The following is a 15,967-nucleotide window of genomic DNA, read 5'->3' as shown; positions in this document are numbered from 1 at the left end:
TTTGCAGTGAACTGTGTTTCTCTATTTAAAAAGCAGAAGTTCAAGGTTGTGCAGGGAGTGCTTGCTTTGTAGCATCTACAGTATGTTATATTATTAAGGCTAACTTCACACTTGCGGCAAAGCTATCCGGCTGTTTCGAGAGAAAACAGCCGTCTGTGTTCTCCGGATCCGGTTTAGCATGTTGACCATAATGGGATCCAGCCAGTCCCCGGCATAAGTGCCAGGATTCGACCAGACAAAAATTGCTCCACCCGGATCCAGGCATTTATTTTGGAGAGTGGCCAGATCCCACTTTAGATATTGGGGTCGGGCGGGCACACGGCACTAGCCGGCTATGCAGGAACAACCTGCCGGATAGCTTTGCTGAAATCGGCTGGATCCCACTATAGTTATTGGGGTCGGGCGGCTATGCAGGAAGATCCTGCTATATAGCTTTGCCGCAAGCAGCTGGATCCCACTATAGTTATTGGGGTCGGCCGGGCACACGGCACTATCTGGCTATGCAGGAACATCCAGCCGAATAGCTTTGCTGCAATCGGCCAGATCCCATTATAGTTATTAGTGCCGTGTGCCCACCCGACCCCGATAACTATAATGGGATCTGGCCATTTGCAGCAAAGCTATCCAGCAGGAGGTTCCTGCATAGCCTGATAGTGCCGTGTGCCCACCCGACCCCATCTGGCTATGCAGGAACAGCCTGCAAGATGGCTTTTCCGCAAGTATGACGTTAGCCTTATATTATCCTGATTATACATTACATGCAGGTATAGTGAAGTGCCCATCCCTGTGCCAAAGTCTCACTTCCATGATCTTCCTCATCTGGAGATCCACGGGTGTTTCAGAAGGCCATGTACAGACACCAGTGGATCCCCTGATCAGTGGACATCGTGTAAGACTTTCGAGAGCAAGTTGTTTTCTGGTTTTACATGCTGTATGTTTGAATCCCTCACGACTTTTAATATCTCTGTTTGCTGTCAGTGTATAAACATTCATGTTTACGTTCAGATGGTGAAACCCCTGCCTTACACAGGTGCAAATCTCTGATATTACTATATAGGGTGTCCAGCTTTCACCACCCCACCCTCTGTGCCGCACCCACCACTAGGTCCCAGTTCCTTCAGCTTGCTGTGCTCAGGTTCCTTGCTTGGACTGGGATCTTGTGTGCTGCTGCAGCCAATTACTGGCCACAGCAGTGATATGTCTCCCGAGTGGTATGTGACCCAGTGACTTGCTACTTGGGGGACAGGTCACCGCTGTGGTCAGTCATTGACTGCATGATTGCCATCCACTCCTGGAGTTGACCAGTAGGAAACTGGAGCACGGTGAAAAGGAGCCAGAACCCAGTGATGGGGATCAGGTAAGAAGGGAGTGCTGGCGAAAAACAGAACCTGTCATCAACTTTATGCTGCCCATACTAATGGAAGTATATAGTAGAGACAGGCGAGTTGATTTCATCGGTCTGTCATTTATAAGTTAAAAGTAAGTGGTTGTCAAGAACCAACATCACAATCATTGCAGACTGGGCCTGGGAAAGAGTCCCGGCCTCCTGAGAAGAGTCCTGGTTATTCATGAAGTCCTGCTCTCCTGCTGATGACTGACCGTCTTCTACCTAGTTTTCTCCCTTTCTATCTAGGAAAGAACTGACAATCATCAGCAGATGGACGGGAGAGCAGGAGATTATAATAACCATGACTCTTCTCAGGTAGATTGGACTCTTTTCAAGGCCTGGGCTGCAATGGTTATGATGCTGGTTCTCGGCAAACACTTACTTTTAGCTCATGAGTGACACACCGCTGAAATCAGCATTTCTGTCACTATTTTATGCTGCCCTCAGTGAGGTCAGCATGAAGTTGATGACAGGTTCCCTTTAAAGCTGGACAACCCATTTAGATGTGAACCTGTGTGATCAGGGCATGATCGGGTTGCACAGAATGCTTCTGTTCACTGGCAGCAAGCACTGTTTTCACATATTGATGCAGCTTTATGCAAAGCCTTATGATCCTGCCTATTATACAGTCCCCGGATAACACAGACCTGTTCCCGTTTCAGGAAGGCGGCTTGAAATTGACATTTCAGAAACAAGGGGTTCCTCAGAAACGGCCGCTGGACAGTGAGGAAGGAATGGGACAGCAGCAGTATTTGGCTCGACTGCAAGATCTTCAGAATGCTTCAGAGGCCAGTCTTGTCACCTTTCCCAAATCTACTGCCGTGCCAGGTACGCAAGTCAGGCAAGGGACGTCTTCCATACAGTGACCTGTTCTGCACTTTAATAGCAGAGTGTAATTAGTCAATATCTTCATAAGGTGCTCCCAATCCGGTGCCTAGTGCCAATGTGAACGGCATGGGAACAGATGCACAGCCCGTCATCAAGAGGAGAAGAGGAAGAAGGAAGAACGTGGAGGGGGTCGATATCCTTTATATGAACAGGAACAAGATGCTTAATCATGTAAGTCCTAGGAGACGGTTGATTTTGCGGGAATTGATGGCTCTTACCGTTAGCTAGCCTCCGTTTGTGTGGGGGGCAGAAATAAGTCCAGACTGTCCATATGTGTGTTCCCTTGAAGAATAAGGCAGCAAGACACTGGGTGGGATTTATCATCTCCCTCCGTGCCAGTTTTGTGGCACAAAAAAAGTCACAGACCTTGTTAGGCACAGATGGAGTTTCTACCACTCCCACGCCACTTTCCGAGAAGGCATCCTCTGGCAGTGCAAGACATCATGGACCGGCCCAAAATACTCCAGAAAAAATGTATATAAGGCTACTTTCACACTGCCGTTTCTGGGTCCGCCTGTGAGATCCGTTTCAGGGCTCTCACCAGCGGCCTAAAACGGATCAGTTCAGCCCCAATGCATTCTGAATGGATAAGGATCAGTTCAGAATGCATCAGTTTGCCTCCGTTCAGCCTCCATTCCGCTCTGGAGGCGGACAAGCAGCATTTTGATGTCCGTCTGACGAAACTGAGACAAACGGATCCGTTTTTACTGACACAATATGGTGCAATGGAAAACGGATCCGCCTCCCATTGACTTTCAATGTAAGTCAAAACGGATCCGTTTGCATTATCATGAACAAAAAAAAAATCTTTCTTAAGCTGTAAGCCTATTCATCAGGGGACCATAGAGACAATAAAGTAAACACTAATGGAGCACGCCTGTAAAGGAAAAATAAGTAGAGGACAGTCAGGGGTTAAGTCTCTCTTAAATACTTATCAGTGAATCCCAGGCCGAACTCTCATGTGGTGCGCAACAGGGAAACAATGTCCAGATGAAATGCGCTCACGGAGCCTCAACAGTAGTACACAGGAGGCGCCTGTTGAGCTGCATACGGCAACCGCTGTCCTCTACTTATTTTTCCTTTACAGGCGTGCTCCATTAGGCTGGTTTCACACGGGCGTTGCGGTAAAATGTGCGGGTGCATTGCGGGAACATGCGTGATTTTTCTGCGCGAGTGCAAAACATTGGAATGCGTTTTGCACTCGCGTGAGAAAAATCGCGCATGTTTGGTACCCAAACCCGAAATTCTTCACAGAAGTTCAGGTTTGGCATCGGTGTTCTGTAGATTGTACTATTTCCCCTTATAACATGGTTATAAGGGAAAATAATAGCATTCTGAATACAGAATGCATAGTAAATTAGCGCTGGAGGGGTTAAATTTTTTTTTTTAACTCACCTTAATCCACTTGATCGCGCAGCCCGGCTTCTCTTCTGTCTTCATCTTTGCTGATTGTAGGAACAGGACCTGTGGTGACGTCACTCCGGTCATCACATGATCCATCACCATGGTAAAAGATCATGTGATGGATCATGTGATGACCGGAGTGACGTCACCACAGGTCCTGTTCCTCCACACAGCTAAGATGAAGACAGAAGGAGATGCCGGCTACACGATCAAGTGGATTAAGGTGAGTTAAATTATTATTATTTTTTTAACCCCTCCAGCGCTATTTTACTAAGCATTCTGTATTCAGAATGCTATTATTTTCCCTTATAACCATGTTATAAGGGGAAATAATAATGATCGGGTCTCCATCCCGATGGTCTCCTAGCAACCGTGTGTGAAAATCACACCGCATCCGCACTTGCTTGCGATTTTCACGCAACCCCATTCACTTCTATGGGGCCTGCGTTGCGTGAAAAACGCAGAATATAGAGCATGCTGCGATTTTCACGCAACGCACAAGTGATGCGTGAAAATCACCGCTCATGTGAACAGCCCCATAGAAATGAATGGGTCGGGAGTCAGTGCGGGTGCAATGCGTTCAACTCGCGCATCGCATCCGCGCGGAATACTCGCCCGTGTGAAAGGGACCTTAGTGTTTACTTTATTGTCTCTATGGTCCCCTGATGAATAGGCTTACAGCTTAAGAAACGCGTTGGGACGTTACTTGTTCTTTGTAAAGTGTATCTGAGCGTCAAGGTTTGACGGCTCAGTGTTGCTACCATCTTTCTGTCCCTTTCTTTGCTTTGGGCGAATGATCGGGCAGCCGTATTTAGGGACAGTCTGAGGGAGAGACTGAGGGGGCTGTTTATGAGGTGGATGCAGGGCAATTACAGGTCTGAGAGACCCGATCCTGTATCCTTTGCATATTTTCACTTCTCATGCCTCCCGTGGTCTCTAATTAGCAGTGTATACGCACCTTGTATGCTACTGGCATCCATACCCTTTTAGTTCTATATTCACCATTCATTGTGGTGGGGCTTATTTTATTGATTTAATAAACGTTCCGTTTTAAAGGGTTACCACATATATTATTTTTATATAAATTCTCCCCCAAATTCTTGGTGTTTTCATTTTCTGTGGCTTGTGAATGTATGAGAGGTGAGTGGTTTGTGATTGGTTTGATTTGAGGTATAATATTATGTGGAGATACTTTAATAACTTCCGACTTCCCCATACACATGCACACTCGGCCGTGTTCGCAATGGGGAGAGGGAAGTAGGACACCACCAGGCACCTTTGTCCCTTGAGAAGGTCCCAATACACATAAGATAATCGACTGGTCCTGCTGGGAACTGCAGGGTTGGCTGATCTTTTTCATGTGTACGGGGGCCTTCACTTCCATAGCATGACACCACCTGGCATTTGAAGTATATAGCACTGTGCATGTCCTCCTAATGAGCTGCTGGTCATGCATGCTCGGTCAGTCTCCCCACATGTAGTTCTCGCCAGACAAGTAGCTTGTCAGTACAGATATAAAGACTTCTTCTGCAGGGGGAAGTAAGAAGGGACCATATTGTCCGCTGCCAGAGGGGGAAGGAGACTGATTCTGCCCAGAGTCCACCCCCAGCAGCAAAGATTAGCAGGAGGAAGAGAAATCTATTTTGTATGCTAGAAACACTGTCATTTGAAAATGATTTATGAGGTAAACGTTCCGTTTATTTCAGGGTAACGAAGCTGTGACCCCCTCCCTGTCACAACCTGCCTCTTGCCCCCAACTTCACGGAGCACTGGATGCCGAAAGCCCTGTCCCTGTCATTAATTTAAAAGATGGCACGAGGCTTGCAGGAGACGATGCTCCGAAAAGGAAGGATCTAGAAAGCTGGCTTAAGGCTCATCCTGGCTATGTGGAGGACTTGGGGGCGTTCATTCCTGTAAGCCTACTTTATACATCATTTATATCATTGACGCTTTATGGTAGAGTGAATGAAGTGAACGTAGAGTTAATTAATATATCTGTGCGGTATTCTTGTGTGTCTCTGTATAGAGAATGCAGATTCATGATGGTAGGCCTAAGCAGAAGAGGCACCGCTGCAGAAACCCTAACAAGCTGGATGTGAACAGCCTTACAGGAGAGGAGCGCGTCCAGCTCATCAACAAGAGGAACGCCAGGAAGGCAAGTGTCTCGGCTCTGTGGAGTTCACAAATCTTGCCTCTTAATGGGGGTTTTCCAACTCTTTGTGATGACCTATCCTCTGATCAGTGGGGGTCTGAGACCCGGGATCTCCACCTGGAGAAGGCGCTTTTTCCATTAGAAATGTTGGACGAGCATGAAATATAAAAAACTAACTCGCACCTCGTTGCTGTGGTTTTGACAGTGCTGGGTTGCGCTTCCTGCTCGTGCCTCGACATGGCAGGAAAACGCTGGGAATGCTGCGCCAATGACCCGCCTTAAACCGTGATTGGCTGAATGCCATTCCCGCCCATTTCCTGCCGTGTCAAAGCAGGAAGTGGAGCACAGCAGTTACCCGGACACTCTCAGCACGGTAGCATCGGGGTTTGACAAGGCGAGTGTAAGCCATCCGACATTTTTTCCTACTGTTTAATACTTTGTATACTTTTATACTTTCATGTTGCTGTTGTGGTGAAAGACTTATCATGTTTTATTCTTTGTATCATGTTTGTTTCTGCAGAATTTTTTTTAGAACATTTTCCTTACGTTTGTATTTGTGGTGCACACATTAACCTTCGCGTCTGTTTAGGTTGGAGGTGCGTTTGCTCCTCCTCTGAAAGACCTGTGCCGCTTCCTGAAGGAAAATCCGGAGTATGGCGTGGCTCCAGAGTGGGGAGATGTTGTCAAGCAGTCCGTAAGTACAAATGTTTAAGATGGCTGCTGTGCTCAAGTTGTTGCAAAATTGCATCTTCCAAAATGATGGGCTGGAGAGCCACAGGTTTATAGCTTAAAGATGGTGAACGCCGTCCAATATTCACAGCATGGTATAGCTCTGGCTGTTACTGCGCAGAGAATCTAAGGGTACATAAACACGGCAGGTGTAGTTTATGCATTTTTTTTTTTTTGGTTAGTTTTTTTGCAGATTTTCGTAAAGTTTTCGCTGCGTATCCAAACCAAAATCCACATGTGTTACTTGTGGATTGTGTCATGGATTTTTCCTGCATCTCGCCCCTTTGTATTGCAAAGGGTGTAATCTGCACTGACAGTCTGCACAAACTCTGTCCAAACAGGGAGCATGGGCCCCCATTCTCATCATCAGCAGTTGGACCCCCGCTGATCAGACACCTAGCCTGTAGCTAGGGAATACTTTGTCTTAATGGGACAAAGTCTTTTAGGTTTTGTGGCAAGGCGTGCTGTCAAAACAACAATGGCACCCTGTTGGGCCACAATATAAGTCAATGGGGGCTAATGAATGACATTGAGATTTGTACGTCAGACAGACAAGAATAGGACATGTTCAAATTTTTTGCGGAGCTGCGGAACAGATGTACGGATGCAGATAGAGCACAGCGCATTGAAATGCATGGGTCCGCATCCGATCCGCGAAAAATCGGATGAGGACAGAAAATATAGTCATGTGCATTGGGCTGAAGAATCCCATGTTCATTTATATCACTGCATGTGAAGATTTTTGTTCATGCAATGGAAGTTGACAGCGTCTGATGTCATTTTCTGTCCCTATTTCTGCCTATATTGTTGTTCATGTTGTGCTGACAGTTCATCTTTAAAGGGCATCTGTCAGCAGTTTTGTACCTATGACACCAGCTGACCTGTTACATGTGCACTTGGCAGCTGAAGGCATCTGTGTTGGTTCCATGTTCATATGTGCCCACATTACTGAGAAAAATGATGTTTTAATATATGCAAATGAGCCTCTAGGAGCAACGGGGGCGTTGCCATTACACCTAGAGACTCGGCTCTCTCTGCAACTGCCGCGCCCTCTGCACTTTGACAAAGCAAAGTGAAAACATCATCACACATGGCCCTGTCAAAGTGCAGAGGACGCAGCAGTTGCAGAGAGAGCAGAGCCTCTAGGTGTAATGGTAACGCCCCCGTTGCTCCTAGAGGCTCATTTGCATATATTAAAACATCATTTTTCTCAGCAATGCGGGCACATAGGAACATGGGACCAACACAGATGTCTTCAGCTGCCAAGCGCACATGTAACAGGCCAGCCAGTGTCATAGGTACAAAACTGCTGACAGATGCCCTTTTAGCCTGGCAGTTTACAGAATATTTTCATCTTATATCTCAGGCTGGGTTTTTATGATGCAGTTCTTGAAACCATAGCCAGAAGTAGATTCAAAACTCCGTCTTTCCCTTCTACATGTCCTCCATTTCTGATCCACTCCTGGAGTTGGCTTGTAAGAAGCTGGCTCAGAAAACCTGACTCTGGAAACCCAGCCTCAAACTTCAGATTAATTCGGCTTCTATCCGCCAGTGAGGATTTACTGTAAAGTTGTGGGACGTGGAAAATAGGATTAGAAAAAAAGTCAGAATGTGCTGTTATCTCTGGTTGAACGGAGTTGTCTGTGCTCTTATCTCCTGCAGGGTTATCTCCCGGATAGCATGTTCGATCGTATCTTGACGGGTCCTGTGGTGCGTGAGGAAGTGAGTAGGAGAGGGAGGAGGCCGAAGAGTGAGATTGCCAAAGCCACGGCTGCCGCTGCTGTATCTGCTGGTAACTCTGTCCATGTCAACCCACTGCTAGCTAATGGTCTGATCCAAAGTATGGATCTGTCCAGCTATCAAGCCCTGCAGCAGAACTTCCAGAACCTCCAGTCTCTGCAGCTAACAGCCGGATTAATCGGTTTACCCACCGGCCTCTCTACAACTGGTGGCGATGCGAAGAACATGGCCGCCATGTTCCCTATGCTGCTGTCTGGTATGGCCGGGCTGCCCAATTTACTGGGTATGGGAAGCTTTTTGAATAAGTCCTCAGAACCCTGTGCCGAAGGGAAGCAGAAGAACTCCACAAAGGACGGCAAAGAAGCTGAAAACAATATAGAGAGGACGATATCTCCTGCTGGTGACAAAACGAAGCAGAACTCAAGCCCTCCATCCACATCCATGGGGGCTGCTCTGCAAGCAGGCTCTTTATCTATCAACCCGTTGTTGTTACCCAACATACTTTACCCAGGGATGCTCCTCACTCCAAGCCTTAATCTTCACATCCCAGCTGTGCCCCAGCCTAATGTTTGTGAAGTACAAAATGCTAACAGTAAGACGAACACTGATCCGGCCCCAGATCCTGTAGCGGAGCCGCCGCTGCCTCCTCCCGCCAAGAGTCGGGAAGAAAAAGCTGGAAACGAGGCGGGTTCCCCAAATGAGAACAGCACAGATGACGGTTCTGAGAAGGCCGACCCTTCATCAGGATCAAACAGCCCCTCGTCGTCTTCATCTGAAGCCTCAGACTCTTCAGGGGAAGACTGAACCTGACCGAACCTGCACTTAACTTATATTTAAAAAGAAAAAAAAAACTTTTGGATCCTCCTGCCTAAAGTCATTTCAGCTGTAAATATCTGTGTAGTAACCGCATCCCAGGATTTTTTATTTTTTTCCCCCCCCCGCGCACAGGCGGACATTTCAGTATTGGTTCTGAAGATGCAAATAGCGTTTTAAGAAAACGTCTTGCATGTCGCGCTCTCGCAGAGATGAACTTGTATGTATAATGTGAGAAAATAGACACAGTGCTGTAAGGAAATTGCAGCAAAAAAAAAAAAAAAAAGCAAGGCATTCATTTTGTTTGAGGGAAGTTGGGAGGTGGGGGTAATTTTATGGAGGAAAAAAAAAAGGCAAAAAAATAAAAAAGGCGCTCTCTAAGAGCTGTATATAAATAATATATTTGCAGTGAAACACAGAATCCTCTGAGTATATTGTGGTTTTCATTTCTGCCTTTTTATTTTTTTATTTTTTTTTTCATGCGCATCATTTACAGAACTCAGCAATAATTTTGGACAATTTTTCCAGACGTTCTTTCGGCAGCCCTGTTTTTATTTCAAAAACTATCATGAAAATAGGATTTTATTTTATTTTTGTAAGTTATGGCAGCGTCCTGTAGACTAGCAGTACGTGAAAATTGCGCGACACGGACATTTATTTCAAGAGTTCTCTTCTGAAATACTTTTTTTTACTCTAAGAGCCTTGTTCACGCCTCGCCCCATTAAAAAGCACAAATGATAGAAACCACTGACACCCACTGCGCCTCCTGCTAGTTCATGATCCTGCATCCCCCCACTTCACAGAGTACTGGGGTTACACCACGTGTGTCTTGTGCATTGGTAAAAAAACAAAACAAATATAGCGCAATTTCAGTATCTTCCCATTATTAACCATTTACAAGAATAATCTGCATATCAAAAAAGGGGATGTTCGCTAAAGAGATTATCCCGGCAGCTTCGGGTTTCTGTGCCACCAGTTGTTGGTACCAGTTACGTCACCAGTGTTGTAAAGCAGTAAGAAAATACACTTCAGCATTAAAAGCAATGGATACAATGCCGATCAGACCCAGCCATACACCTCAGATTAGCTATCAGTATTCGAGCAGTGAGTCTCCACAAGGTTGGCATCTCCAAACCTCACTGTCTATATGTCAGGTGCCAACGTACATGTTGCCTCCCTTACAACGCAATCACTACCACGGCCAGTATGGAAGATACAATCTCAGGTACTGTGGCACTCTGTTGTCCTGTTCGTGGACGGCCATATTGATCACCCGATTTTAGTACAACAAATTTATTAAACTTCATATACAGACTGAAGAATCTTAAATTTTTGGGGTTTTTTGCTTTTTCAAACATTATATTTTTAAAAGCAGAAGTCCCCGTATTGCAAGGCCGAAGATCCTTTTTTCATGTTGTGCGGCATAGTCCTTTCTGAAAATGTTCTTGGTGCCCGTAGGACAGTCAGTCTTTAGAGAGCCTTTCTTGATGTAGTGTGGATGTCGGGTCTCTGTAATTACTTTTAGGATATTTTTCAGATACAGACAGGCAGCATTTAGACCCTTCGCAGGGTGCGACAACCACAACACCTACAGAGCAAAAAGTTGACGCCCGAACCACCCATCATTCTGATATTTTTCACTGTTGGGATGCTGGTCATTGAAAAGATTTTTGCTTGATTTGGAATGGTTTTCGTATGACCGCAGCAGAACTACTGTGGATATAATTTTAGGAAGGTATAGGTCATAGTGCTTCACAATCGGTCTTTACCCATCGTAACTGTTGTCCTATGGCCTCACTAAATTGTCTTCAGTCCTTCAGTGCATATCTTTGCCGATGTAAGTATATTTTAATTCAAGTTCATTGGGCTCCAGGTTGGTTTTCTAAACCAGTTCCTTAGATCTTTTGGTCATCTTCACCGAGCGCTGGCTCTGCTGTGCTATCTCCAGCAGTCCCATAGAAGTAAGTGCGGTGGTGGCTTTACTTGCGCAGGGCACTCTCCATTCATTTCTATGGGACTTCCAAATATAGATGACCGTGGACGCTTGGCTATTTTGGGAACTCCCATAGAAATTAATGGAAAGCATTATAATGAATGGAACACACAGCGTTATAAATCATCATAATGCCCTGGGTCCATGTCATAGGAGCAGCATTCAGGACGGGAAATACCTCTGACACACGGAACATGTTTCTCGCACTGAATACGCTTGTGTGAAATTAGCCTGGCTCCCTGACTGACATTATAGTAATAAGAAACTACCACAGGACAGATGGGGGCGCTGCCATTTTCTCCGTTCCCAGAATGGAACGGTAAAAGGACTGCGCTGTTATGAAGGTAGGTAGCCTAATGCGTAGATGGTGCCTGGAGCATCAACTCTGGCTGTATAATGCAGTAGATCACTGTTCACACTACAAAGATCTCAGGCCACTTTGTCAATGCCGTTCCCATTGGCCACATCCAGGCTTCTTCATTTATATACTGCCAACTTACAGTATTCTGCCGCTGTACACTGAAGATTGGTATGTTTGTGTCTGTGCTGGTCCATGTCGGAATAAAACCCGTCATCCCGGTGTTTGAAGGCAGCACTGCTGACCCCTCTGCATCATTCAGTAGCACTACTATCTCATCTCCAACGTGTCGATGTGCCGTCCTCCGAGGGGACAGATGGCTACGTCCGTATATATTTATATATGACCGCATACAACACTCATTCTGTATTTTTCATGCGTTGCGCCAGTACACTGGCATGTGCCTTCTTTCCATATGTACCTCCCAGTATTAGGGCATACATGCAATATGGAGGGGGGGGGGGGGTGGTGTATCTTTACGCCAGACACAGATAATGAGTGGCTACAAGTGAAATAAACCTGACGCGTCACGGGGTGGCGATGCAGCATTGCACCTAGTGAATGTGACCAACGCAACCTTCAAATTGCAAACAACTTGAACCGACAGTTGCAAGAAATCTAGCGGGCTCACTAGTTTCGATGCAGAAAAAGTCAACGGGTAGTCTAGCCTTAATAAGGTGCCTAGAACCTTTGAGGACATAGGGGGACATTTACTGATCTGAAATACGCCTAAATTAGGCGTATTTCAGGCGCAGGTGGCGACTTTTACCCGCTCACGCCAGGTCTTAAAAAAAAGTGGGTGTCGGCTCGTCTCATTCATCATTTTCTACACCAGTCTTACATTTAGAACTGGCGCTAGATGTGCCGAAGTTATGGAGAGGCCTGCACCTCTACATAACTCCGACGGATCCAGCTATGGGGCTTTATTAAGACCGGCATCTAAAACGCCAGTCTTAATAAAAGTGCCCCACAGTCTCTATATACTTATGAATTTAAGCCGTTTAAAGGGAATTCCTGGGTGTTAAAGGATTAGAAAAAAATTGCATTTTTTTTATTTTATTTTTTTCCAAAAACAGTTAATCTGGCAGTGGCTTGTGTCTGGTATTGCAGCTCTGTTCCATGGAAGTGAATAGGGCTGGAGCTGTAATACCACAGACAACCTGTGGACAGGCGTGGCACTGTTTTTTGAAAGATCTCTGCCAGGTTTTTATAATCCTGTAATGCCTTAAGTTAAAGGGGTTGTGGCGAGTTATTCCCTATGCTCTGAATTATTAAATGGTTGGGAGTCCTACCGATCTCAAGAATCGGGAGCCCATACCCCTCGGGGGATTTCTGAAATGAACGAGGCAGCAAGTCATGCATGCGCACGGCCGCTCCATTCATCTCTACGGGAGTTCCGGAAATAGTCGAGCACTGTCTCCGTAACTACCATAGAGATGAATGAAGTGGCAGTGCCCATGCATTATTTAATTTTTACATCCGGAATCAAATTTTTTTTACATAAAATTTTCCAGTTGGTGTACATTTGCGTTTGAGTAAATTCGTTACCTTTCTATGCATCACATTGACATTGGTTACCACTGCCCCTACAGGTCATCTGTGGGTACTGCAAGTAGTTTTCGAGGCAAACGTCCCAGGATTTTCTGTCCACCTTACTTAGATTGGTCAGAGACCTAAGCAAAACTTTAGCCTTAACCAGTTTTTTTTTATGTTTTTACGTTGTTGTCGTTTTTGAAAGCGCACCCACAGCATTGAAACTGGCACTTGCAATATGGCGACACTACAGCGGGCTTTCCGCCTGCTTTATAGGGAAGCACATGAAGAACCGGCTGTATCGAGGAGGATAGGCAATGCACTTTTCTTGAGGAATAAGTGAGTCCCACTAACCGTATCAAGTCCAGATATTTTTACAGTGTGTGTCGGTAGATAGTATGAGAATGTTAGCTGTTTTATGACTCGTATTTATAGCCCATGTTTCCGGCTTTACGATCTGCGTGTCCATTATGTTTCCAGATACCTGCAATATGCCGGTCGTGTTCTGTGTGGTCTGAATCGGCTTGTAGTTAAACATGCGTCTTCAAAGAAAAGTCCTTTGTAATTTATTGAATTACTTTCTATGATGTTCTATAGAGCAAATGGAAGTTTAATTATTTTTTATTAAACATATTCTTTGACTACCTGTGATGGCACTTTGCTATGTGAAACCTCATTTCAAGGGCAAGGGTAAAGTATTTCTACTGTGATTAATCCAAGGTGAAGGGTAAAACTAGCAAATTTCTAAATCGCTTCATTAAAAAAATATTCCTGTACCCGCCTTTAAAAAAAAAAAAAAAAGCTGTAAAGTCGTGGCCACTAGGGGTCTCACTTCCACCTTACTTCCAATCCACTGCTTGCTGTCAGGCAAGAGTCGCTCCTGGTAACAGAGACTCTGAAGACTGCTGAGAGGAAGTGGGGGGGGGGGCATGTCAGAACAAGCTGAGATCCTAAGCCTGATTAAGGAACTACGTCTGAAGATCAGAAGAGCCTCATGCCTTTCAGTAAGTGTGATCTCCCCTTCCATATCTGTTCTGTGAGCTCTGCAGCTGAAAACAAGCATAGTTGGAAGAAACGGATAGGATGTCAGGGCAGTACAGTGCTGGCAGAAGCGAGAGGCCCCTTGCTTGTGAGAGAAATGCATCTAGTTGTACAGCTGAACTAAGGAATTGGGCTAAAAAAGACATTAGGGAAGCCCAAAAAAGACCTATTCCTTCACAGTTATGACTTTACAAAGAAGCACAGCCAGTAGGCATCAGTCTCTGTAGTGGATGCTTAAGGCCCCTTTACACAGGCTGACACAGCAGGCAATTATCGGGAATGATGCATTCATTATCTATAACTGGCTGCCCGTTGGAGGTGAGAGCTGCATTTGCATGCAGCAATCACTTTTGCTATATGTAGATGAGGGCTTGCTGCTTCAATCACTTGTCCCCATGGAACAAGGGATACTCAGTACATTTTGTAAAGGTCCACATACCTGAGTCTGCTGTCGGGTAAAGGTCTGAGCTGCAAAAAAGATGAATGGACAACACCAGCGGCGTGTAGCGCTGCAGTATTTATTTAGTATTTTTACAATAAGCCGCACCTCAAATCCCCATTCTGACGACCACACAGTAATCGTGCCCTGCCACACAATAAGAATATCCTCTTTGTGCCCCCTAACAATAATGATGTCCCTTTGTGCCACGACACAGTATGATGCTCCTTGAGTGCATCTTCATAGTAGGCTGATCCCTTAAATGCCCCCTGCACAGAATGAGGCCCCCAACACAAAGAGATATATTAAGTCCCCCCCCCCACATACAGTATGATTCCCCTTACGTGGCTCGCACACAGTATGATGACCCAATGTGACCTCCACACAGAGTGATGCCTCTTTAAGTGGGCCCCTCTTAGCGTTAAGGCTCCTTAAGTGGCCTCACCACACTGTGTGGCCCCCCACACAGTTATGCCCCCTTTTGTGGCCCCCCACACAGTTATGCCCCCTTGCACCACCCCCAGCCCTCCACCACTCCCCCATAGACATATGGCTGACTGCTCCCTGCTTCACCATTGAGTTCAATTGTATCTGTGCCCTGAGGATGCAGATACAGTTGAAGGCAGGGCATGCACCACTTGAGTGCCCCTACTGTATACTAACACAAAACTCCTCTTAGTGTCACACACATGGCCATAAATACAATAGGAGCATACACTGTGCCCCTGAATACCATCTTGTCACATACTATACCCCCTGAAAATAAAGGCTACACACACTGCCCCAATGCTAGTGCTACACGCTCTATGCCTTTTGTATATAGTGCTATATGCTTGGTGCCCCTATAGATAATGCTACACTCTGCAAAACCCATATATAATGCCTCTTGTCTGTGCCCCAGTTATGTGTAGCGCCTCTTAGTGTATATGTACCCCCTTTATGTATAGTGCCTCTTATATGTGCCCCCTTTATGTATAGTGCCTCATCTGTGCCCCCTTTATGTATAGTGTCCTCTTATCTGTGCCCCCTTTATGTATAGTGCATCTTATCTGTGCCCCCTTTATGTATAGTGCCCGCTCATGTATAGTGCCCCTTTTCTATAATCGCGCCACCTATGCCACAGAAAAGTGGTGGACAGGTTCCCTTGTTCCACCGGTGCTGCCAGGTGCCCAATTATATCTGCTTCCTGAGTACAGGGTTTATGGGAACAAGGACAATCGACCCGTTGACTGGGGACCCCCCCCACACCCAACTGCAGCAATGATAATCTGGCCCTGCTTTTGGTGAACTTGTGCTCAGATTTAATATCCAAATGTGTCCCAATTATGGAATTTGTACTCCCCACATGATCCAAGGTAAAATGGCTCGATGCAGCAGACTTGTCAGGACCTTCAGGATTGTCACTGTCCCCTCACTGCATAAACCGCGTCTTTATTTGTCACATGGAGATTAGTATAATCGACTATTGAATACAGAGGCATTACATAGTA

General features: G+C 45.8%; 1 protein-coding gene across 4 annotated transcripts in view; it reads left to right on the top strand.

Annotated features, from left to right (window-relative positions):
- The window catches only part of CHD9 (chromodomain helicase DNA binding protein 9), a 144,047-nt gene extending 132,868 nt beyond the window's left edge, over positions 1–11,179 (top strand). For 3 of the 4 annotated variants that reach the window (XM_040409722.1, XM_040409719.1, XM_040409720.1), the window contains 6 exons: positions 2,050–2,215; positions 2,304–2,446; positions 5,386–5,592; positions 5,706–5,834; positions 6,421–6,525; positions 8,223–9,104. In XM_040409722.1, the coding sequence (XP_040265656.1) occupies positions 2,050–2,215; positions 2,304–2,446; positions 5,386–5,592; positions 5,706–5,834; positions 6,421–6,525; positions 8,223–9,104 (1,632 nt within the window). Of the gene's footprint in view, positions 1–2,049; positions 2,216–2,303; positions 2,447–5,385; positions 5,593–5,705; positions 5,835–6,420; positions 6,526–8,222 lie in introns of all 4 variants that reach the window. The other variant, XM_040409718.1, reaches the window with a different exon arrangement.
- The last annotated feature ends 4,788 nt before the right edge of the window (positions 11,180–15,967 follow it).

This window comes from Bufo bufo, chromosome 10, assembly GCF_905171765.1.
Source record: "Bufo bufo chromosome 10, aBufBuf1.1, whole genome shotgun sequence".
NCBI lineage: Eukaryota > Metazoa > Chordata > Amphibia > Anura > Bufonidae > Bufo > Bufo bufo.
Note: the sequence above shows the minus strand (reverse complement) of the source record. Positions and strands in the feature narration are given on the sequence as shown.